General features: G+C 41.3%; 2 protein-coding genes and 1 long non-coding RNA gene across 6 annotated transcripts in view; 2 read left to right on the forward strand and 1 right to left on the reverse strand.

Annotated features, from left to right (window-relative positions):
• E2F8 (E2F transcription factor 8) overlaps positions 1-5045 on the forward strand; it is a 17799-nt gene extending 12754 nt beyond the window's left edge. For 2 of the 3 annotated variants that reach the window (XM_067558204.1, XM_067558205.1), the window contains exons 12-14: positions 1091-1223; positions 1664-2055; positions 3780-5045. In XM_067558204.1, the coding sequence (XP_067414305.1) occupies positions 1091-1223; positions 1664-2055; positions 3780-3968 (714 nt within the window). In that variant the 3' untranslated portion in view covers positions 3969-5045. The remainder of the gene's footprint in view (positions 1-1090; positions 1224-1663; positions 2056-3779) is intronic. The other variant, XM_067558206.1, reaches the window with a different exon arrangement.
• LOC137159732 (uncharacterized) lies at positions 11-21982 on the reverse strand. Of its 2 annotated transcripts, none has more exons than XR_010921722.1 (3): positions 21554-21633; positions 7441-7589; positions 11-972 (listed from the first exon to the last, which is right to left on the reverse strand). It is a non-coding gene; the product is annotated as an uncharacterized lncRNA (long non-coding RNA). The 2 variants fall into 2 exon arrangements; XR_010921721.1 differs by lacking the exon at positions 21554-21633 and adding an exon at positions 21824-21982 and having other exon boundaries at positions 12-972.
• The window catches only part of CSRP3 (cysteine and glycine rich protein 3), a 25286-nt gene continuing 12610 nt past the window's right edge, over positions 10456-23131 (forward strand). Inside the window, exons 1-2 of the mRNA XM_067558207.1 lie at positions 10456-10563; positions 20567-20698. Of these exons, the coding sequence (XP_067414308.1) occupies positions 20587-20698 (112 nt within the window). The 5' untranslated portion in view covers positions 10456-10563; positions 20567-20586. The remainder of the gene's footprint in view (positions 10564-20566; positions 20699-23131) is intronic.

A 23131-nucleotide genomic window follows, 5' to 3' on the forward strand; every position in this document is an offset into this window, starting at 1 on the left:
TTCCACTGATTGGAAAACTACCATTTCCCAAAGATTTATTACTTTCAGAAGCAGAAATCTAACAGTCAAAAGCATACATACAGGAAACTTCTGTGGTGCATTTGGTGTTCAGTCTACTCTTAAACTTTTGTTTCTCACAGGACTCTACTGTATTAGGCACACAAATGGGAGGGAGAAAGGCCACCTTATTACAAATACTGCTGAAGAGTCTATCTGATAAGTTGACTTCATTACAAACATGCTGTAGAGTCTAATTTTTCTCTGTTTTATTTCAAAGGTTTATTTGGTTTGCAATAGAAGGATGTGAATTCTGACATGATTAATCCAAAATCTTCTTACAGTTCTTAACTTCTATAATTTTTGATTGCACAAGTTAGGACAATGCTCATATTTAATGGCATGGACATTTCTAAGTCCAAGTTCCTTGTTTTTTAAAAAAAATTATAATATTTCTTAATAGAATGTGAAATATCTATAAATCCTTTGTCAAAATAAATGAGCAATCTATATTTTGAGCTGTACCATCTACTTTTGTTTGTTTTTTTTCTTGCTCATTTGCAAAATTCAGCATCCACAGTGGGTTTCATCGTTAATGAGTCTGTGCCTGGTACGAAATGAGAGTTCTCTTGGCAAAAAACAGATTTTTTATATCAAAAAGGTATTTTACTCATGTTGGACTCTTCCATCAAAAGTCTTATCTGACTTGAGAATGGGATGATGTTGCCATTTGAGATCCAGACCATAGTTTGTCAAATTGTGCATTCAAAAACCCTATGTCAAAATTTGCCTTAAAAACATGTCTGGCCTAATCGGGAGTTAATAGAAATGCAGCACACTCTACTTCTTGAGGAAAAGGAACTCCTTGAATTACATAATGGAGATCACCTGCTAACTAAAGATCAGTGTTTTAAGGAGTCTTCTCCAAGCCACTGGCAGAAGTCAGTCAGTCTGTAAAAGGATGCAGCATCGGACCTAGAGGGTGGGAAAAATAAGGGCATTGTTATAGCTTCCTCAAGAATAAAAATTATCCCTGGAGAAATACATGTTTTGTATTGCACCTGTATGAAAAAAATTCTCTTTTCTTTTTCAGACCTTGTTTCCTTCAGGATATCTTATTCCTCTTGCTCAGTGCAACCAACATGGCAACGAGGCCATTTTTTCTAATACGGAAAAGTCTGGGATGTGTTCACTACCACATGTGACCTACAGTTCACCCCTTGCTGGTGTGTATATATACACAATATATAAGTATTTATATACATGTAAGTTCTCTGGTTTTGTGCATTGTGGACCAGTTTCACTTAGCAGAAGTCAGTGGAACTATACCAGGGATGGATTAGACGTTACAGGGGTCCCAGAGCCCAGGTCAACTGACTTGGGCTTGCAGGACTCAGGCTGCAAGGCAAAAAAAATGAGCAGTGTAGACAGTTGGGCTCGGGTGGGAGCCCAGGCTTTGAAATCTTACCCCATCGCAGGGTTTCAGAGCCTGGGTGCCCGCTCGAATCTGAATGTCTACACGGTTATTTTTAGCCTGTCAGCCTGAGGCCGAGTCAATTGACCTGGGCTCTAAGATTCGTTGCCACAAGTCTTTTAGCAGTGCAGACATATCCCAATCTGTTTAAAGGTTGATTTTTAAATCCCCACCTCCGTTTTTCTTTCATAGGTGTCATTCCAGTGACAGCTTCCGAATTTACAGCAGTTAATATTCCTGCTTTTCATGTTACACCCTTGAAGTTAATGGTATCGCCATCTTCAATAGCTGCTGCACCTGTAGTAAATAGTTCATGTCTTAATTCAAGCCATACTAATCCTGTCCAAAACCCAAGCTCTTCAATTCTGAACTTTACACTACAACACTTAGGACTAATATCTGCTGCTGTGCAAGTTTCTCCAAATCCTGTAGTTCAGCCGGTGCCAATCTCTCCAAAACCAGAGCGTGTTAGTCCGGTTTTAGAGAATGTGAGCTTGCAACAAGGACAAGTGTTTAAAAACATATCACAGATAACAGAGTGTGACTTAAATGGAAAATCAGTTGCAGCAATTCCTTTACAGCAGGTAAGATAACTCTCAAATACAAGTTTTCCATGTTTAAAGTTTAAATGTTAGATATTATTTATAGTATAGTAGTGCCCAAAGGCTATGATCAAGGAAAATTTGAGTAATACACAACAAAAACTGGTATTATTGCTAGCAGGGTGGAGAGTTAAATCAAAGCAATGTAAATCAGCAGTTTTAATCATGGTTTAAATCAGCAATCAAAAACATTTTATTTAAATAATAGATTTTAATCTTCTTTGTTGCCAGATTGAGTCTCATTGGTTAAAACTTGTTTATTTGCAATTAAATATAGCCTCTACATGAAATTTGGTTGGGTTTTTTGTTTGGTATTTTTTGCTAACCAACGGGGTACATTATATCTATACACACTGGAGCTATTATATAGCTTAACTTACCTTTATTCAAATTAATTTTTTACATTTTATTTGTTAAGAAATAGTTAAATTAATTGCGGTTAGTGTCAAACTCTGTTGCAAATTAAAAAGCACAAAAGTACTTTATGTTGCTTGTTGTTAGTTAAATAAAACTACCTTACATGCGTTAGAAACATGAGCAAAACAAGTTTCTCAAAGTTAACTAAAATGTTTTTCCATTTAAAACTAACTGATTTATTAAACAAAGGTGAAGTATCTGTAGTTAGTTAATTGAATGGATTTCATTTTCGTCACCATGTCCCTCAAAATTTTAGAACTAGTAGATCTCATCCTCTCATATCTAGTTTTTATTCATAGATTGAGGAAACTGGCTTTTCTGCTTTTTCAACTCCAAAAGGTTTCTTAATTTTGAATGAACCAGTCATTGACCTAAACTAGTTGAATAAACTGAAATGAAGAAGATGTTCTCTCTGAATGTACTGCTGTCAAAAGCTGGTTTAGCATTTCAACAAACAAACAAAAGTGCTTAGTGGGTGACTTCCAGCATTTCAGTGGTTTGACTTTCTTTAAAACTCGGCAGCATACAGTACTTCTAAAATTAAAATTTAAATAGTTTTAATATAATTTATTTTTTAAAATGAAACCTGTATATAACTTTATTTAAATTGGATTCTTTTTATTAAACTTCTATTTTTTTAATAGTACTTTTATCCACCCTGATAGCTAGAATAGATGGAGGGGTTAATTCGATACCTTGGCAGGTAGGATGGGATTAAAATGGACATGGGGCCTTAAAGGGAAAGATAAGTAACTGTTGTAGAGAACAGGGAGCCAATTGAGGAAATGTAAAAAGTGAGGTGAAGCAAAGATCTGAGATATCTTAGCAGTGGCATTTTGAATGAACTAGAGACGGCATGATGGCATTTATCAAGGCCAAAAGAAGGAAAAATTCTGGTTAACTTTTTCTCCGTCCTTGAGCTCTTAATTCTCTTCATGATGATGTTGTTTATATAATTACTGTTAAGTTTCAAATCCTGGTTCTACCTCAAACATGTACTAATCCATGGAATAGGATAATAGGCGTAGTTTATCTGAGGGCAAAATTAGTCTGCATGTTTTACATGCCAAGTTTGCCTAAAGGGTTTTCATAAATCTTGGCTCTATAAATAATAAATGAGATTGGGGGACAAATGGCACTCATAAAACAGATATAAATACACTCTAATATACGGAGGTATTCAGAATAGATTAATCAGGGTCTTACAAGGTTTTTAAAAATTGACTGTAAGTTTCTATGTAGTTTTAAGAGTCTCTACTGAAACAAACTTTTTTTTCCTTTCCAATCAGCCTAGTGTTCCAGTGAAACCCAAAGAGCCACAGGCAGTGACTGAAAATTTTTTCCATACGCCCGGAGGGCCAAATGCAATTTCTAGTTTATCTTCGTCTCCTGCAGATTCAGATGGTGCTGATGGAATTTCACAAAGAACCTTGTTTGTTCCACAAAGAAAACTTGAAGTGTCAGAGCACCAACTTTGACTGGGATATCTGGCTGTTCAACTTGTTTCTTGGATATATTCCAATACAATACGTTGCATACATCTTAGCATTGTGATTTGGAAGATGTATATCCTGGAAATGAATTGTAAATGCATTAAGAAATCCTCATTACTGGAAAAGCCCTATTCAGTGTTTAGGTTTAAAATTGGCTCTTTTTTATAAAAGCAAACTAATGTCCATTAATTTCTGCAAATGACTTGTTTAAAGCATTACAACCACCCACTATGTATCCATTGTCTGTTTTACTCTGCATAACAGTACAGAGCAAAGTAAGCTCTTGATCATAATTTATGTACAGAAATTGAGAAAATACAAAACCACACAGTATCAGTACGTTTTGCACAATGAAAGTACTCCGAGCATGTAATATATTGTATTTTAAAATAGAAAAGGCTATAGTTAATTTTCTACTTTTTTTACTCCTATATTTTTTTCAATAATGATCCTGTAAAGTTAGTTTAAAAAAAAGTAATCAAGTATGTACATTAAGAATTATTTATAATGTATTATTAATCAATTCGTTCATATTAAATTTAAGGCTAACCTTTCTAATTTTAAGTGACAAGGGTATTGTTTAATTGAGTGAAATAACCACAGTAACTTATACATTGTATGTCAAGTAAGACGTTTTTTATGTTTTGTGGTAAGAGCTTCTTGCTTTTAATTTGCATTATAGGAAGAGGAAACTAGTATCTTATCAGAAGGTGAATATCTTATAGATGAGAGGCAGACTTTTAAAAACTGCCCTCATAGTTTTGCATCTGCAAATAACTGGGTGTAAATGATAGCGCTTTTTAAGTTTTAAATTCACATTAACTATAGAACTCAAAGGAAAACAGTCAAAACTGTAGAGTTTTGTCTGGTTTCAGGTTCAAGCTACGTAAACTCACTAGAGTGGGTTGAAAATTTTATGTGAGCATTTCAGTTTTGCTGAAAATTTTTTATTTAAAATTTTCCAAATGAGGGGCGGTGGGAGGAAAAAAGACACTTCCCTGACTCCTAGAGCAGGAGTGGATTGGTGGGGAGGCAGAGTTCCTAGGTGCTCTGCCTCTCTAGCAGATTGAGGCTCATCATTGAGATTTCACCAGTGGAAAAGAGGCTGGGAAGCCAAACAAAATAAAACCCACTTTCTCTTTAGCACCCTTCCAAGGGGGAAAAATAAAAATTTGAGTTTTTGACATCTCATGCTGCTTCAGGACAGAACATTTCCCCAAATTTCTTTCTACCCCAGAAAAAAAAAAAAAAAGATTCCCATTTTTCTGCCAGCTCTATTCCTCAGCTTAATGTTGTTTTCATGGGAGATGGGCCCAACGGTGAATGCCACTCTTGAAACCCTCTTCCCCATGCACCTGAAGAATTTTTGGGGACCAAACTGAAACGTTAAGACCAACAACCTACTTTCCTCTTCTACTGACCTCTGAAAAATTGGCGACTAGACTCAAACTACACACTAGGGCAATCTTGCAATTTCGTAATCCACGATCAATCAGTGTAGGTTATCTTGCAACTGCACAAGTTTAAAAACATTGGCACGATTTTCATATAACCTGGCCTGGGCTTTGTATATAACAGAATCTAAAGCTTATTTTTTGTGACACAATGCTTTGTGGCTATAGCCAGTGTAGGTCCTTTCACTGTAGCAAATGTTTTTTAAAACACTGGATTGTAGAAGCAATGGGACTCAAATTTTGCTTTGACTTCTACTCCCTGGAGTTCCTGTTGACCATGAAAAAGAAGAACGTGGCTATGAATAAACAATGCAACAGGAACAAAATTCAGATCCAAATCTGAACTCTTCCAAAGCATAAGGAAGTCTGCATCAGTTTTCTGTTTTAGCTCAACATACAGCTCAGCTGGATAAAAAAGTAGATGACAGTTGGGCCCATCTCTTCTCAAAAATAACTTTAAGGGGTAATGATGTGAAAGGAAAAATCTTACCCCATAGAAGTTTACCGGAAGTGGAGACTTCTGAAAGTTTCCTCTTGTAATATATTTGTAAGTTCAAGGAACTGCCCCCACTTTAAAAGTGTATCTTGCTCAACTTCCCCTTAGACTTAATTCCCTGATACCAAAATGATCCCTCCCCCCCCCTTGATACAGAATTCCTAAGAAGGCTTTATGGTCAAAACATTGCTAACTCAACTTTCTCTTTTCAGCATATTTTAAATTAATTTTTAGAATATTCATTTGAAGCAAATCTACTATTCTCTATACTTGCAGGCCCACACACTCCTCCTATTTGTATTATATATCCATATCAGAGCAATTTACCTTTCTCCATAAGTAATATATTTATTAAAGAATCCACTAAGGCAGGAAATAAAGAGCTTAAGCTGACTCCTGCTTTGTGAGGTTTGGGGGTTTTGTGTGGTTCTCCTCTTCCCCCCCCCCCCCACACACACACCTGCTTTAAGAATTATAAAGAAAAGGATTCTTTCCTAATTGTTTTTTATATTAGAAATTCAGGTCTGATCTAACTTGGAAGAACAGGATACTGAAATAGTAATATCACAAGATGCAAGAGAGTGAAAGCTAAGCGGGAAAAGCATTTTCATTCAGTGTTTAAAAACAAATTTAACACCTATACCTAACACTTTAGAAAAAGGATGTCTGTCAAAGATTCAACACCATCAAACCCCTCCCTTCTCCGTACCCTTTCCTTCTGTTAGGGAAAAGCAGAAATGACTCATATCTGTAAGGTTAAAAACCATCAGGTTTATACTATAAAGGGAAAAACATTAATCCGCAGATCATTTTTGGCTATAATGTCAGAGTGGGTAGGAGTGTATCATAAACCACATGAACAGTCAATGCTTGCTATTAGGTGTTGGCATAAGCTCTGCCTATCCAAGCTATGAAGAATTGTATATATTTTTCTGACTTTGGCACTCTTGTGACTCTCAGCTGTTGTCAAAATTCAGTCAGCCACGTTTTTGTGAGTTCCAGTGCTTTGCTTTGTTTGTTTTGCAGATTGCAGACTAGAGTTCTGCTCAGTAAGCCATTCATTCCCCTAAAGATACGAATTTCACTTGCTGCTTAGCTGAGCTCAAGGCTCCCTCCACCTAACCTATTTATAGACATGACCTGATTACCTGATTCATTCTCCTTCAACTACTAGAAAACTTCCTTTGATCTCTGGGCTGCCTTCACTTTTTTTTGATGTGCTGTTTTCAAGCATCTGAGAAGTGCTTTTAGTCCCTGTATGTATGGTTTGTCACATTCTTCCCCAAAGCATTGCATCTCCCATCACCATGGAAATAGAAAAATGAATGCATCTGCTCACTGATTGTACATGCCAAGCCTCCATTTCCAAATGGGAGTTCTGTCTTGTATCTGCTGTGAACAGCAAGGGCCCAATTCTTCTCTTCACTCATATGGCACAGAGCAATAACATTGAGCTGGGACAGGGCAGGAATAGTGCACAGCTCCTTACGCTGAGCAGCACTCGTACCTGGACTCTGAAGGAATTAGAGGCTGTATCCCTTCCTTCATCTAGCAAATTGCTGGACCCATCTTCTCAAAGGGAGCATTAGTCAGCATCTCTGAAGTTTCCTGAGCCTTCTGTCCCCATGTTGATTTCTCCATGATTGGTGATGAATCCTGAATATTGTGAAAAATGACATCCTATTTAAGCCATTCCTCCCTTGTGGGGCCCATGCAATCAGAGCCTGACATTTACATCTGCCTGGCCTGGCTGCTGACAAGAGTGATGATCAGCTGGTTTGCTAATGTCTCTAGATTCCAAGGTACAGCCATACTGTTAACTGACCAATAATAAGGATGAAAGCACCCGCTGGTCATTAGCCTATTAGACACCTCCATGTATTCTGATCATGAGCTCAGCAGTGCCTTTAATTCTTCTGCTCCATAATCTTAGAAGAAAAGTTCAAATGAGATGAAACTGCTGCAGCTACCTCTGCACTTGGCCTCACTGTCTCTTTTCAGAAACTTTAATACAATACAGCACAAAGTCATTTCCGCTTCCTCCTTTAAATACCTTCAGCCTGGTAGTTGACAGTAGTTCTGCCCCTAAAATAAAGACACGGTGGTATTCACAGAGGGACCATACTCACCTACCTGCTACTATAGGCACCTATGTCCAACATTTAGGTGCCAGTGGCATTCACAAAACCTCAGCTCAGTTGCTGCCTAATCCTGTAGATGCCTAAATTCTGTAGACACGTACATTTCTGCTGTTAAAGTATCCAAGGGACCTTAATTTTGTCAGCGGGGCATGTGCACAACCACCTAAGTCCTGACACTGCCCAGCAGCTCAAAACATAACTCATGCTTAAGCGCCACTGGGAGTCACAAACTAGATGATCCACCTCCTCTTTTGCCTGCGGGGCCTTATTCAGTAGATATGCTCTGAAGTTGTCTAAACCCACACAAAAGAGCCAGAGGAGGAAGACACAGTGTCCCACTTACAGTCTTTAGCTGCATGGCTAGAACCTTTCCCCATGACATGAAAGACCTGTGTTCAAATCTTCTCTCTATCTAATATGGAGCAGGGATCTGAACACATATCTCCCACTTTCTAGCAGAGTGCTCTGGGGTGGATGGCTCAATCTCCTGCTTTGAAAATTCTTAAGTCCCATGGACTTTCAGTAAGACATTGGCTCCTAAGTCCCAAGTCCCTTCTGAAAATGGGATTTCGCTTTTAAATTACTTGGCCATTTTTTAAAATTTTATCCTTAAGCTCTTTGTGCTTCAATTTATTCATCTGCAATATGGCTTTAATAATACATACTTCATAGAGGTGTTGTGAGGTTTAGCAAATGTTTGTAAAAGAATCGGGATTCTTAGCCTGAAATGTGTGCACTGCAAAATAAAACTGTGTGAAAAGAACAAATTCCAGAGCTTTTAAAAACTTTTATCAGGGACTAAAGGTTGTCTAGCTACCAGATGACTGAAATTCAATTTGGCTTAATACTGTAGAGTTCTTCTTCGAGTGCTTGCTCATGTCCATTCCACTACAGGTGTGTGCATGCCTCCGGGCACGGTTACCCAGAACTTTTTTCCCCTTAGAAGATCCCGTAGAGCCAGCTCCGGCGCCCTCTGGAGCCCTGCGCACATGCCGCGGTATATGAGATGCTGCTAGCCCTACGCCCCATCAGTTCCTTCTTTCCACTCGTGACGGTTGCTGGAATTAGCCTTGCTCGCAGCAAGTACTATTGCCCTTGTTTGATGTTTTAGTTAGTTAAGTGTTGATACGTGTAGTTAGAGATAAGGCAAGTCCCTGCAGGGACTTAGAGTGGCCAGGCCATGCCCCGGTCTCTGGGATTCAAGCCGTGTGCCTCTTGCAGGAAGGCCTTCCCGCTCAGCAACCCCCACGACCGCTGTCTTAAGTGCTTGGGGGAAGCCCACAGGAAAGAGAAATGTAAGATCTGCAGGGCTTTTAAACCGAAGACTCAGAAGGACCTAGAGATCCGGTTGAAAGCTCTTGATGGAGGCAGCACACTGCCCGGCATCCAGGCCAGCCCACTCCACCTCGGCACCGAGCGTGACCTCGGTGCAGAGCGCACCGCCGGCACCGGCCTCAACACAACACCACGCAACATCGCCGCCACCGAAGAGGAAGAAGCAGCGTGCGGACTGTGGACACTCCCCTGTGCTGTCGGTAGAACGGTGCTGAGCACAGCTCACCGGTAACTCCGACCCACCTCCAAAGGTATTGCTTGTTAGTCACCTATAATGGAATGGACATGAGCAACCACTCGAAGAAGAAAACAAGGTTACTTACCAGTAACTGATGTTCTTTGAGATGTGTTGCTCATGTCCATTCCACAACCCACCCCCCATCTCCACTGCTGGATTTGGCAGAAAGAAGGGACTGAGGGGGCGTAGGGCCGGCAGCGCCTCATATACCATGGCATGTGCGCGGGACTCCAGGGGGCGCCGGAGCCGACCCTATGGGATCTGCTAAGGGGAAAAAAGTTCCGGGTAACTGTGCATGGAGGCGTGCACACACCTATAGTGGAATGGACATGAGCAACACATCTCAAAGAACATCAGTTACTGGTAAGTAACCTTGTTTTTCAACTCTCAGCTGTTCATTGTCCTATGTTTATTTGTAGTTATTTTGATAGATTCTTTTCACCAATGTGAATAGGTGTCTGACCATTCCCCCACCATTTCAGTAGCCTTTGCTTTATGACCTGTATTTAAGTAGTTTGCTAATTCCAGTCTGTAATTTTATTTTTAAAGACTGAATCAGACTTCACTTTAATCCAGTTTCAGATCATGCGTCCCCTTCAATGAATTTATTTGTGATCTATAAAACTGCATTTAGAAATGTTTTCTGGGTGTAATCTGAAGGGCTGCATTGTTCTCCACCTTACTCACAACTGGTATTAGAGGAAAAAATCCAAGGCTTTTGTCAGAAGTTATTTTCAGCCTGCTGATAGCAGTGGCATTGCTCACGTCCCTTTTCCCGTCTCTCCGTTTCCCTCCCTTCTGTGCTTATAGAGCCAATACTGGTGACCACTTTGACATATTTAAAGAGAGCTGGAGCTCTCCAGTTCAGATTCTTCATCAAGCCAAAGCAGACAAGAAGAGAAGACAACCTAGTCCGGTAGGTATGGTCACAAAAGTTTCTGGTGGGTCTATTTGCTGATAGGGACATACAAGATAAAGATTTCTTTGCTGGGGATTATTTGTGGCCTTTGCTTTACTGAAAGGTATAGTGCAGAAGTGTTAGCTCTGTGGGGGTGACAGCTGTACTGGAGTGCATAGGAGTGATTGACATGGTGGCATTTAATAGTTCAATAGAAGTGAAGCTGCAGAGTGTTCCATTAAAAAGCAATGGAATCCTATTTTCCACCAGGCACACACAATATTCTAATATACAGACTTAATAAGATAGCAGGACAAAAATGAATGGACTTCACTGGAAATTTCAAAAGCCTCCAAACTCAGTTCAACTGGTAATATTTACTGATTTTACACAATTTTTTAGATAAAAGGATTTTGAATGATAAAAATCAGTCAGAACAAATATTTTTAATCTCAGTCAACAGCTGTTTATGTGTTGATCTTGAATCAAATTTCAACACATGCCCCCTTGATAAAACACTAAATAACATAGCATAGGGGCAAGATGAAGCAATTCACAAGATGTAGATGTGTCATTCTCTTTTGGAGTTGTTTTAAACATTCACCTAAAGCAAACAGCTTGTGGTGAACTCTGAACACTAGGGGAAAATAATCCTAGAAATATTAGTGTGTGTTTAAAAATTCAAGTGTAAAATGCAAATAATTTAAGAGTGAAGCCTGGCTTGTCCTGGAAAACAATAAAACTGTATCTGTATGTTGGTAAAACTCTACAATGAGAATTTTGCATAAGGCGTGAAGGACCAGGAATGGCTCCATTGTTATGACAAAAATTTATAAGTAGACATTTGTGAAAGTAAAAGCAACAGCTGATACTGTGACATTAGTGCTGGAGGAACATACTGTGAAAATCTGATTCATACAGATTACTTTTAATGTGGTGCACTGCTGCCTAGACACATGTGAATCAGATGGTTCTGATTTTTTAAAACCAGTTCAAAGTATTCAGTTCAAGTGCCAGTGGTAGGGGAGTTTGTTCGTGTTTTTTAATTGTAATGCAATAAAGAGGTTTTTGACAAAATTGCAACATTAACATGCTAGAAAAATGTCAGACTAGTAGGGAGGGTTTCTAGTGATCAGAGTAGGAGTCAAGACTCTGGAGTTCGTTTGCCAGCTTTACCACTCGCTCACTCTTCAGCAAGTCACGTAGATGGTTTTGAAAGAAAAGACCTAAGCGACTGAAAGTCAATATGACTTGTGCTCCTGTGTCACTTAGGTCATTTTGAAAATCCCACCTCTTAGGGTATATGCCTCAGTTTACCACTCTGGAAAATAGGGACAATAATATTTACCTATTTCACAGGCGTTGGAACGCTAAATTAATTATATGGATTTGTCAATGATCTGTAAGTGAAAAATATTATTCATATTCCATTTAAACGTGTGAATATAAAGTCATTATGAAAGTGACACAGTGCTGTCACACTCAGCTATGTGATTTCACTCTGCAAATACAATTGTCTTCTGTATTGCAGATCTCAGTTTGCTGAGTAAATATGCTTTCTGTGAAGGACTTGTTTTAGATTTCACCTATATACCTGCACACTTTTTGACATAAAACCATCAGGGATTGTGTGGTGAGCTGCAGCTCCTTAACTATTCAACATGATTTACTCTGTCAATTGTGGCAAGAGAGAAACAAAATAAAGTGTTTTTTAACTGTCAGTTTTTAGTTCAGTATTAATAACTTTTAAAATAATTTTATTAAAGAAATGTTGATAGGTGCTAGCTGTTTGCCAGCAAGAAATACCACATTATAACTGGTAGTTTAAAATATTAAATAAATTAGAATTTACTATAGAATTAATATTTTGGAGAACAGTATAGTTCCTAGTAATAATACTTAGCTCTTATATAGCACATTTCATTTCACTGTTTCAAAAGTTCATTTCAACAGTTATTCATAAAGGAACATGAGTATCATTATCCCAATTTAACTGAGGGGAAACTGAAGCACAGGAAGGTTAATGCCTGGATCCACAAAGGGACTTACATACTGTGACACTGAGGCCTGGTCTACACTGACCTGGCGATTCGGCAGCAGTCGATGGGAGTTACGCAAGCTACACGGAGTAGCTTGCGTAACTCCCGTCGACTGCTGTGCTTCCCTTCTGCGTGCCGTCTTCACTGCACTGTGCTGACGATACAGCGCTACGTCACTTGAGGGGGTGGATTAACAGTGTCAACTTCTGAATCGATTGAGCAGGTCTTCACTGACCGCTCAATCAATCCAGATAGATCGATCTGACGGGGGCGACTTTGCCACCTTCAGTATAGGCGTACCCTGAGCATCACAACACCTAACTTTTAGGCACCTAGGAAATCACAGGAACAACACTGTGATCACAAAGCCGGAGTTAGGAAGTTTAGGTGCCTATACAATGAATGGTGAGAGATAGCTGGTCTACACTGAAAACTTACATTGGCATAGCTACACCTCTCAGGTGTGTGGAAAAAAACCCAACACCCTTGAGAGACGTAGCTATGCCGACCTAAGCCACAGAACAGACAGTGCAAGCTCAACGGAAGAACACCATAGATAATGTCCTCTGCACCGAAGCACTACAGCAGTGCCGCTGTACCATTTTAAGTCTAGACATACCCTTAGACTGTGACCCACAAAAGCCAGCATGCTAGGTGACTTGATCTCACTGGATATGCAGATGAGAGGGGTGTATCTCAAGTCCCACTCTTCTCTCGGAGATAATGCCTAAGTGCAGGCTGCAGGAAGGTACATATCTCCACAAACTGGGGGGGGTCGGGGGAGACAAGCCACATATCTTACTGAGCAGTCCAATCCAGTAGGTCTCCTCAGAGACTGCCTAACTCCACACAGAACAGCTGGGTGCAGGGGAATGGCTTACTAGCCCACGGATTAGGGTGCTCATCATGGAAGGTGGGAGACCCCTGGATTCAAGTCCCCCCTCCGCCTGATGAGGAGAAGGGATTTGAACATGGAACTGCCGGCTCTCAGGTGAGTGTATTAGCCACAACACTATAGAGTGATTCTCTCTGGCCCCTTTAATATTTAATCAAAGAATGCAACGACTTCAATTGGAGAGACTGAAGGAGCCCCACATCAGAATATCCCATAGCCTAGTGCAGAGGTTTCCAAAGTTTTTTTGCTGAGCTTCCCTTTGGAGATTCGTATCCCAGTTGCTCCCCCTGCTCTTTGTAAGGGGGCAGGTTGGGGATACTCATCATGTGGCAGCAGAGGAAGCCTTCAGCCCCTGCAGCAGTTGAGTAACTTCAGCTGCCGGGATCCGGCTTATTTCCCAAATGCTCAGGGGAAGCAAACTGGGCCATGCTGAAGAGTAGTGCCTCCTTCCCCCCCCCCCGGTAGTCAGAGCCCCTTCCTGACTCTTCAGTGTGGCCCTGTCTGCTTCTTCTGATGGGGCTGTCTAGCAGGGGAAACAGATGGGGGCTCTGTGCCCTTGGGCTGCACTGAAGGGTTGGGGTCAGCAGGAGGCTCTTCTTGGCACTTCTCAGAGTGGTCCTTTCAGGTCCTCACATGCCCCTGATAACCTTATCAAGCATGCCTCACCGTTTGGGAACCTCCTGCCTAGTGGTTAGGTCACTCACCTGAAACGTAGCAGATCCCAGTTCAAATCCCTTCTCATCAGGTGGAGGAAGGGGCTTGAACAGGGGTCTCCCAAATCCCAGGTGAGTACCCTAATCACTGGGCTAAAGGTTGTAAGGGAGGTCATTCTTCTCTCTCCTGCCCTGCAGAGATTGGGTGGGGAGTTAGGCGTGGGCAGATCATGCCGACCAGACCAGGCCCTGCACGTGAATTAGGTGGCCAAATGCCTATCTTCCCCCAGTCGTAGATCACACTGGGGTGTAAGCAGGAGATAGGCATCTGGATGCCTAGAGGGAGGAAGCAGTGCACATGCTCAGAGGCAGAACTAGGGAACTTTTACTGCAAAAACAGGTACCAAGAGGGTTAGGCAGCAGCTGAGCAGGAGTTTTGTGGATCTTAGTGCAACCCAAAAATGGGACTTAGGTGCCTAAATCTGAGGGTTGGGTGCCTAAGTACTTTGGGGGATCCAGGCCTAAGTGAGTTACTGAGGGCCAGCAATAGAGCTGTTAGCAAATATTGGTGCGAAATTCTGGCCCCCATTAAAGTCAATGGCAAAACTCCCATCATGATTTGGGGAATGAGAATTTTAGTGCCTATGATAGTGTCTAATAGACTGAGCATCTAGAATGTACTTTGTACACTTCTCTATCTGCTATTACTTGTATCTAGGCATTTCTACTGTGCCAATCACCATACTATCCAGCCACCATAATACCTAAATTTCCAACTCTGCTTATTCACTTCAAAGCTAACGAACAAGAGCCCTGGCAGTCTCATAGTAGACTTTCATTGTTGGACATCTTACGAAGTAGAGCAGATAGTAAAGTGGTTTCTGCACTTCAAACGATGCGGCTTGTGATCTAGACCATCAAATCAATGTAGTATTTACCCTAACCAGTTGTGAATTCTGGTCTTTAGAGGTGAAATGCTAAAGCCTTAAGTTACTGCACCACACAGTAGCCCCGTCCAGTGCAGAGATTATATTCTTGGGGGGCCATATCACATCATCAATTTTTACTACTACTCCATTATGAAATTACATTGCACTAGAAGGGAATCCTGACTATGGGTCTGATCCCCTGCCCATGGAAGTCAACAGAGACATTCCTGATGTCAGTGGGTTTTGGATCCTGCCCTAAATGCTCGGGTCAGGCTGCCCTGGCATTCTGACAAGCCATAAATAAAGTGAATCATGTGTCTGTTTGGCTGCTTGCCTCACATATGAAAGTTCTATTCCAGATGATAGCTGTGTTTTGATATGGAACGTGGTGGGACACTGAGTGCTGGTTGGCATGCCGAGAACAAGAATGCTACTCCAACTCAGTGCTACTGTACAGAAATGCTTAGGTCTAATGCTATTGCTGTCCAATGGCTGTTTAGTAGCTCGAGTAAAACAAGTATGGTGTCCATTTCCTACTGTCACAGAAATCCCTGTCCATCAGAGAAAACACCACCATGGTTGGCAATCCGCGTTGGCTGACCATAGTGGGCCACAGAGACTAAATCTGGGATTTTCAATGGCGTTTAAAGGCGTTAGTCATCCAAATACCACCGGAATTCAATTGCAGCTCGGCCTCTATATCCCTTAGGGTCCTTTGAAAATCCCAGCCTAAGAGTACAATTTTCAAAAGTGATTTAGGAGCTAAAGTCCTAGTTTCAAATGTGCCTAAGGCAGTTGGGAGTTCCTAACACTTTTGGAAATGGGACATAAGCTCCTAAGGCTCTAGAGTCATTTTTGAAAATTGTATCTCAAATTATTAATGCACATTAGATGTTTTGCTTTCAACTCAGGTTTGAGGCCCATTGGTTGGACAAGATATTGAAAGCTTGCCTTGTCACGGACCATGTCATGTACCTGTGCTGTGAATAAACAGACCATATAAGGGGAAAAAATAGTCAGGGTTTAACCTCCCTGAATAAGCAGAAACTGAAGATTTGGAGGCACGCAGGAGTGCACTATTTGCCAACAAGAGTTGTCTAAAGCCTACTTGCTTCAGTCTCCATATTTGTACCAGATAATACGTTTTGGAATGGACTCAAACCTGAGAGTGTACAAATCAATGTACTTTACTGCAAATACCAAATTCACCCAAACAACTTCGGTCAACATTTTTAAAAAGTTTTCTTGTGGGTCTTGTTAAGGGAGATTCAGTCTTTTGAAGATGTCACTGTTTGAAATGTGTGGACTATCTGCAACCTCTGGTTTGAACCCTAGAAAAGTGAACTCTTCCTTCATGGGAATACTATGTACTTTGCACCTGCATAGCGTTTTTAACAAAATGACCTCAGTGTGCTTTACAGATACTGATCGAGAGGGATCTGGTGAACCACGTGTACCTCGGGGGTGCAATGCAGCAGCTGTTTACGGCCTAAAAGCAGCATAACACAATGGTGTAGAACAAGAATATTGAAGTAAAATTTACTGAGAGAGCGCCTTTTGGATTAAGCCTAAAAACTGAGTCCCTCTGCATGGACATGAAAGAGCTTGAGCTAACTTCTGCTATATGGTGCAACTCAACTCTCATTGACTTCACTGGGGAGAAAGGACATTGCATTAATGTAACTGTGAGCAGCTGTGAACTGTGAGGAGACTTTGCTTGCTAGGAGTGGGGAGTTGTCCTAAGATTAAGCTAATGCACAGGGGAAGTGTAGAGGACATGCTGAAGGACTGGGGTCTCTAGGGCAGCAGAAGGATGCACCCCAAGAGTAGTGCCCCCCCGACAGACAGAGTCCCCTTCTGACCCTTCAATGTGGCCCTGTCTGCTTCCCAGCTTTGGGTAATAGCCATCCTACAAAATTTAAGGGTCAGATTGTCCATGATCCTTCTATTGCACAGAGGTGCGTGTAGGAAGGGAATGCTGCAAGGTGTAATTCCTGTGCTTGGAGATGTGAAGAGGCTACAATGCACCTCAAAATGGGAATAAAAGGGCTAGGGACCTGCCTCCTTCCCTCATTCCTGCACCTGTCTGCAGATCTGGTCAATGCAGAGATCAGAGCATGTGGTACCATCACAAGATTCAGTGTCCTTTTGTCGATATTTTCTAGCTTGGCTCTTTTCCCTCCATCAGGTGATGATGAAAAGCTTGGAAAATGTGTAACCACAAGCAGTAATGTACTAATGTTGCTATAATTAACATCAGTGTCAAGGGTTCCTTTCAGAGCTGTAACCACTGCCTGTAACACTAAGAGGTTTGTTATTGAACTTTATCAGACGTTCTCATGGACATTTGCTCCGTCACTCAGCTAATGATGTAATTTCAGTCTGTTCCAACCAACAGCCCTCTTGACAGTTTGTCAGGACATGGGACCTGATCCTGCAAGGTGCAGTGCGCTCTCAATTACCATTGGGCCCAGTTTGCTTCCACTGAATTCCATGACTTGTGCTGGTGCCAGTTTGAGCCCATTGATTCCAAAGGGAATTGAAGAAGCTTAGCATTTCACAGGAGTCACTCATCACCTTGCAGGATCAAGCACTGATAGCGTCATGACTTGATATTGCTCTGAATTCTGGCTTTTTTATTTCCACACTTGAAAACAATGGAGATAACTGGACCGGGAGTAAGAGGGTCTGATTCCATTCACTTCAATGGAGTTGCACTCCCGTTATGTGTTAAAGGCCTCATCCTATTTCCATTGTGGTCAATAAGAAATTTATCACTAATTGTAATGGGAGCATGGTGGATACGTAGATCATTTATTAATTTTTCAGATAATTGAGTCATAATACTGATGTTTATTTCCCTTTGTTTTCCATTATCTTAAAACCCAGATTTGAAATATTACTTATTTTTAATCCCTGTTATAAGAACAATCTATCATATTTTCATTGTGCAGGGCTGAGTCATCCGATATATAAGTGACAGGAGAACAGAATATTCCAAATTAAATTAGTTGATTTCCATTCACGCAAAGACAGAACAACAAATCTAAATGAATGAGTTTGATACAAAATACTTTAAAAAAAAAAAAAATCCAAGGAAAGTATTGAGGACAGGAGAAAGATTTAAAGTATGGAACATTATAATTTTTGTTAAGTGAAAGAGTTGCCGAACAAGGAAAATAATGGATTTTAAAGTCCAGTTCTATTCTGTAAAATTGGCACCTTCTTCCTCAATAAATTTGCTCATTTGTATTCATTATCACTTCAGCTTACTTCACCAATTAAATCATGTTTTTACTACTTTTTAAACCCTGTTAACACTACAAAGCTAATATAGGTAGGGGAAATTGAGCTGGATTCCATTCTATTTCTTACATAAATTCTAAACTAAATTTCAGTTGCAAAATCTTTAATATTAGTGATGTTCAAACCAGAAAGAGCCAGCTTGACTCTCAGATTGAGGTTTGCAGAGCTGGAAGTTAGCGAAAGCATATTTTCACTCAGAAACTCGATCTATACATCATCAGGGTGATAAACATGGAACTTCACAATGTCATTTTTATAGTCGCTTTTCAAAGTGGAACTACACTTTAAAATGTGAACCATTGGAAATGACTGTTAGCTGTTGTGCTACACTGTTAGGAGATATTCTCCTCTCTCTCGTTTGACAGCTGAAGAGGAATTTTGGCATAGTAGGTTTGATGAAATCAGTGTTCGATATCTTTTCCTTAGCTAAGTATATATCTCAGCTGTGAATTTATAAGAGCCAAACTGGAACAAGCTGACCCAAAGCTGGCTTTGAAAGAACTGTTAACTATAATAAGAATGTGGCTGACTTTCCAAGAAGGATAAGGAAGGCCTGAGCCAGGAGCTCAAAACCGCCTGATAATGTGATGTGCAAATGACATCATGACATTCCAGTCTTCCTAGTGCTTAATTTGTAATGAAAGAGGTGCTGGGGCTCAAGCAATTTTTTTTCCTTTCATAACTGATGTGGTAAACCCAGAGGTGCTGGGGCTGTGAACTGCCATGCCTACAGGTGCTGGGGCTCAGCCCTGGCACAAATTAAGCACCAAGTGTTCCCAAAAACTATGACTCAGAAACATCAAGAAAGTACAAGGGCAAACCAGATTTGCTCGAGTTGTTTTAGAATCTGATGTACAACAATATGGTCAGCAGAGAGGGTACTGGGGTTGGAGTCAGGTGACCTGGGTTCTATTTCTGGCTCTGACTCTGACCTCATGTGACCTTGGGCAACTCACTTCACCTCTCTGTATCTCAGTTTCCCTATCTGTACAAAAAGAATAAGGAATTCACTTTCCTTTGCAAACCACTTCTGAGATCCCTGGCTGAAGTACCTCAGAAGAGCTAACTATTCATATTATTTATTGTTGGCTGGTTAGTAGTGCTGTTGCAGCTCTTGTGTTTACGAGTAATTCAGAAGGATGAACAACTTATGTCCGTGAAAATGCCACCAAAAATAATGTTAAATTTAAGACTAAATTATGTAGCTATACATTCTACAATCTAACTTCATAATCAATCATATTGTTAGTTCAAAGAAACATGGGTACAGGAGATTTCCTGTACACTTCTGTTGCTGAGCAAGAACACATGGTAGCTTGCAATAAAACAACGGTTGCTTTGGAGAGAGGTAATAAAACAGTAAAATATGGTATCTATTGACAGTTAAGCTTGGAATATTGGTCCCCAGAAAATTTATAAGGCCAAATTCTGCCCTAGTTTCACTTGTAAAACTCCACTAAAGCTTTGAATTGTGTATAGGATCCAGATCCTCCACAACCCTGCACCTCACAAAAGTTAAATGAAAGTTAATGAACAAGGAAAAGGCCATCATTGTGGAAAAGCAGTGTTGAAGGGAAAAGGTAATCTTTGGAAAATACAACCCCACATCCTATCTAGCCTAGATATTTATATATGGCCCCTTATTACCAAAGTATCTGAGCGTACGCAATCTTCACAGCATCCCTGTGAGATAGGAAAATACTACTGTGCCTGTTTTACAAATGGGGTGACTTCCCCAGGATCGCACAGGAAGTCTGCGGCAGATCAGAGAATTGAATGCAGGTGTCCAAGGCCCTGGCTAGCAACCTAACCATTGGAATATCCTTCCTCTTGATCATAGTCCACTGGCCCATCACTCTTCAGCCATAGACTGAAGGCTGATCCAATATATGCCAGCCACCAATTGTCCCCAAAGGTCGTTATAGCAGCCAGAGTTCTCAGGAGCATATCAAAGTCCTGGAAATGCCTCTTTTCCCCCCTTCACTCATGCCCTTATGCCAGCCTCAGGGAGATAGAGTGGTATAGGAATTACTATGCTGGCTCTTCGCCCCAGAGAATCTGCAAATATCAGGGTGATACTCATATGGGCAGCTATGCTGTCTTGGGGGCCAACTGAACAAGAAGGGGGAATCTAAGGTGCACTAATTATAAGATTAGGCAATTTCTGCTGACAGTTCATTTATTTATTTGCTTTTTTAGGTTGTGCTTCAAACTTAAGGATGCCGAACTGGGGAGGTGGAGCCAAATGTGGTGCTTGTGACAAGTCGGTGTATCATGCTGAGGAAATCCAGTGCAATGGCAGGAGTTTTCACAAGACCTGTTTCCACTGCAGTAAGCTGAGCTACATTGTTGTAACTTCGCAATATCTCATTTTAACACGATTCATCCCAGTAACCTAGTGCCGCAGCAATAAGCTCTTGAATGTTATATCTGCTGAGAACCAGAAGAGACTTGCTCTAATTTACTCTGTTCATTTAGAATTTTTGTTCACTGGGTGTGAAATACAGCCCTGTCCAGAGGCCCCTTAACTCCACTGAGAGCTTAACTGGCATGGAGTAGAGAGCCATAGTGATCCCTCTGCAGCAGCATAAATTTCACCCTGAGCCAGCTTACTCAGAAACACACATCTCATTTTGCAGAGGACCCCAAGGGGGCAGCAGTCACAAGTTATCTGGTCACCCTGCTTCAGTAACACAATGAGGCTGAATGTGGTCACTATACACTGCTCCCACCCTGTACAGTGAGCCCCTCTGAGCCACAAGAAGCCAGGGGAGAATCCCCACCACCACTCCAGGAACAGCATTAGGTCACCATGAGCAGCTGTAGGCTGCCCCACATACTACCTCATGTACTGGGAGCATCCCAAGTAGGGGCCTGAAGGGGGAACCCCAATTGCCCTGAGAGCTACAGAGGTTCTGGCTGTCTCCAGACTGCAGAGTAACTCAGGTAAAGCTGCTATAAATTCAAGCTGTTTGGAAACAGTCTGGGGATGAGTGGGCAGGGCGCTCAGTTTATTCTCAGAGCCAACATCCAGTAAAGGTCTCTTCAGCAGGCTGCACATCCCTGGGGGTGCTTACTCTAAAGGCAAGGCTCCCCACAGAAAACAAATCACAACCAAACTGCTTACAGTTAGAAAGCCTCCAGATAAGAGGGTGAAGGCCTGTGTCTCTTTAAAGCAGCACTCACCTTCAGCCATTTGCCTCTTAGTAATTGGATCCAGCTGCTCCAGCTTCCTGCACCTTCAGCACAGGAGGACAATACCCCCTAGGCTCTAGATTCCCTGCTCTCCACACAGACATTGCATGTTTTATAGGGAAACTGAGATGTGGGAGAACTATGACCCTAGGGGTCCCCAAGGGTCTTTCCCACTCATCACAGACTACAATATACAAAGGAGTGGGTTTCAAACTGAAAAATCAGGTCTACAACTGAAAACACCAATTCTTTTACACTCACCCAGGAAGGCACTGCTTAATGGGAGATTGCAGGGGATAGCCGCTTTGAGAATCCAGCGATGCCAACAGGAATTGGATGGGCCCAGAAGCTGAAAGTTGCCCCCTTTGTATATATGCCTTCAAAGTGCCTCCTCCACTCCTATGCCTCTCCTTTTCCTATGCAATACTCAGCACAGTTCTCCTCTTTCACTCCCTGCAGTCAGCTCTATGAAATTGGCTCTTCTCTGTGCTACCAATCTAAGAGCTGTAGGTGAAAGCAGAGGAGCTGGTAGCTGAGTGGAGGCAGGGAGGGAAAACAGCAGCTCAGCAGCAGCTGCCTGTACTGGAGGGAGACAGTAAAAAGAGGAAGAGGCAGCAGTGCCATAGCATTTACCTTGCAGTTGGGCTTGAGATTCAGGAATTTTGCAGTGATAAGTCCAGCATGGGAGTGAAGAATAGGTTGGCCAGAAAATATCAGGCCTGACTCTCCCACTCATCACTGGTGTGAGTAGAGAATTCTAGTTTGGTAGTGTTTTGCAGAAGTGTAAATGACAACACAAAGCGCATGATGGTGGCAGATCAGACACAAAGTGTGTATTTGTGAGTCACTTTTTTTAATGCATCATACACTGGAAATTTGGCCCCCCCCAGTGTAGCTAATTTAAATGTTAATCGGTTTCAGAAGCATGTTTAGATGGTCTTTATAACAATTGGCAGCTGAGAGGTATGTTAATTGGTGATATGTTTTTCATGACAATTAGTTCCAGGTAATACTGATCGGTCCTGGAGCAGGTGAGTCAGAATCACATATCATGTTTGTGAACTGTCATGCAATATTCTATGGCGTACTGGGTGGTAGGACACACATCATCACTCAGGACAGGAAAGACAGGCTTTCCAAGTAAAATAAGAAATTGCACAGACATGAAGGTAAGAAGTCTAAGTATGGGACTTGGAGACATACACGCCTCAGTTCTAATCCTGCCTCCAGCAATGACTCCTTCTGAAGCTTTGGCCAAATCACTTAGACCCAAATTTTCAAAAAATGGCTGTTTGTGTGTGCCTCAGTTTTTGGGTGTCCAGCTTGACACAGCTAGAGGTTGATTCTCAGAGGAGCTGAGCTCTTGCAATTCTGATTGACTGCATCTGGAGTTGAGGCTGCTGAGCAGACTCAAACTGAACAACCAAAAATTGAGAGAGTCAAAAGTATTAGATACTTTTGAAAAAACTGACCTTAACTTCCCTGCTTCTATTTCTCCACATGTAATTACAATGCTTACTTCCAAGACTAGTGTGAAGATTTATTTATAAAGCCCTTGGAAGACAATAA

Source organism: Emydura macquarii, unplaced genomic scaffold, assembly GCF_026122565.2.
Source record: "Emydura macquarii macquarii isolate MOO-44397 ecotype Brisbane River unplaced genomic scaffold, CSIRO-AGI_Emac_v2 contig_1876, whole genome shotgun sequence".
In the NCBI taxonomy this organism is placed as follows: Eukaryota; Metazoa; Chordata; order Testudines; family Chelidae; genus Emydura; species Emydura macquarii.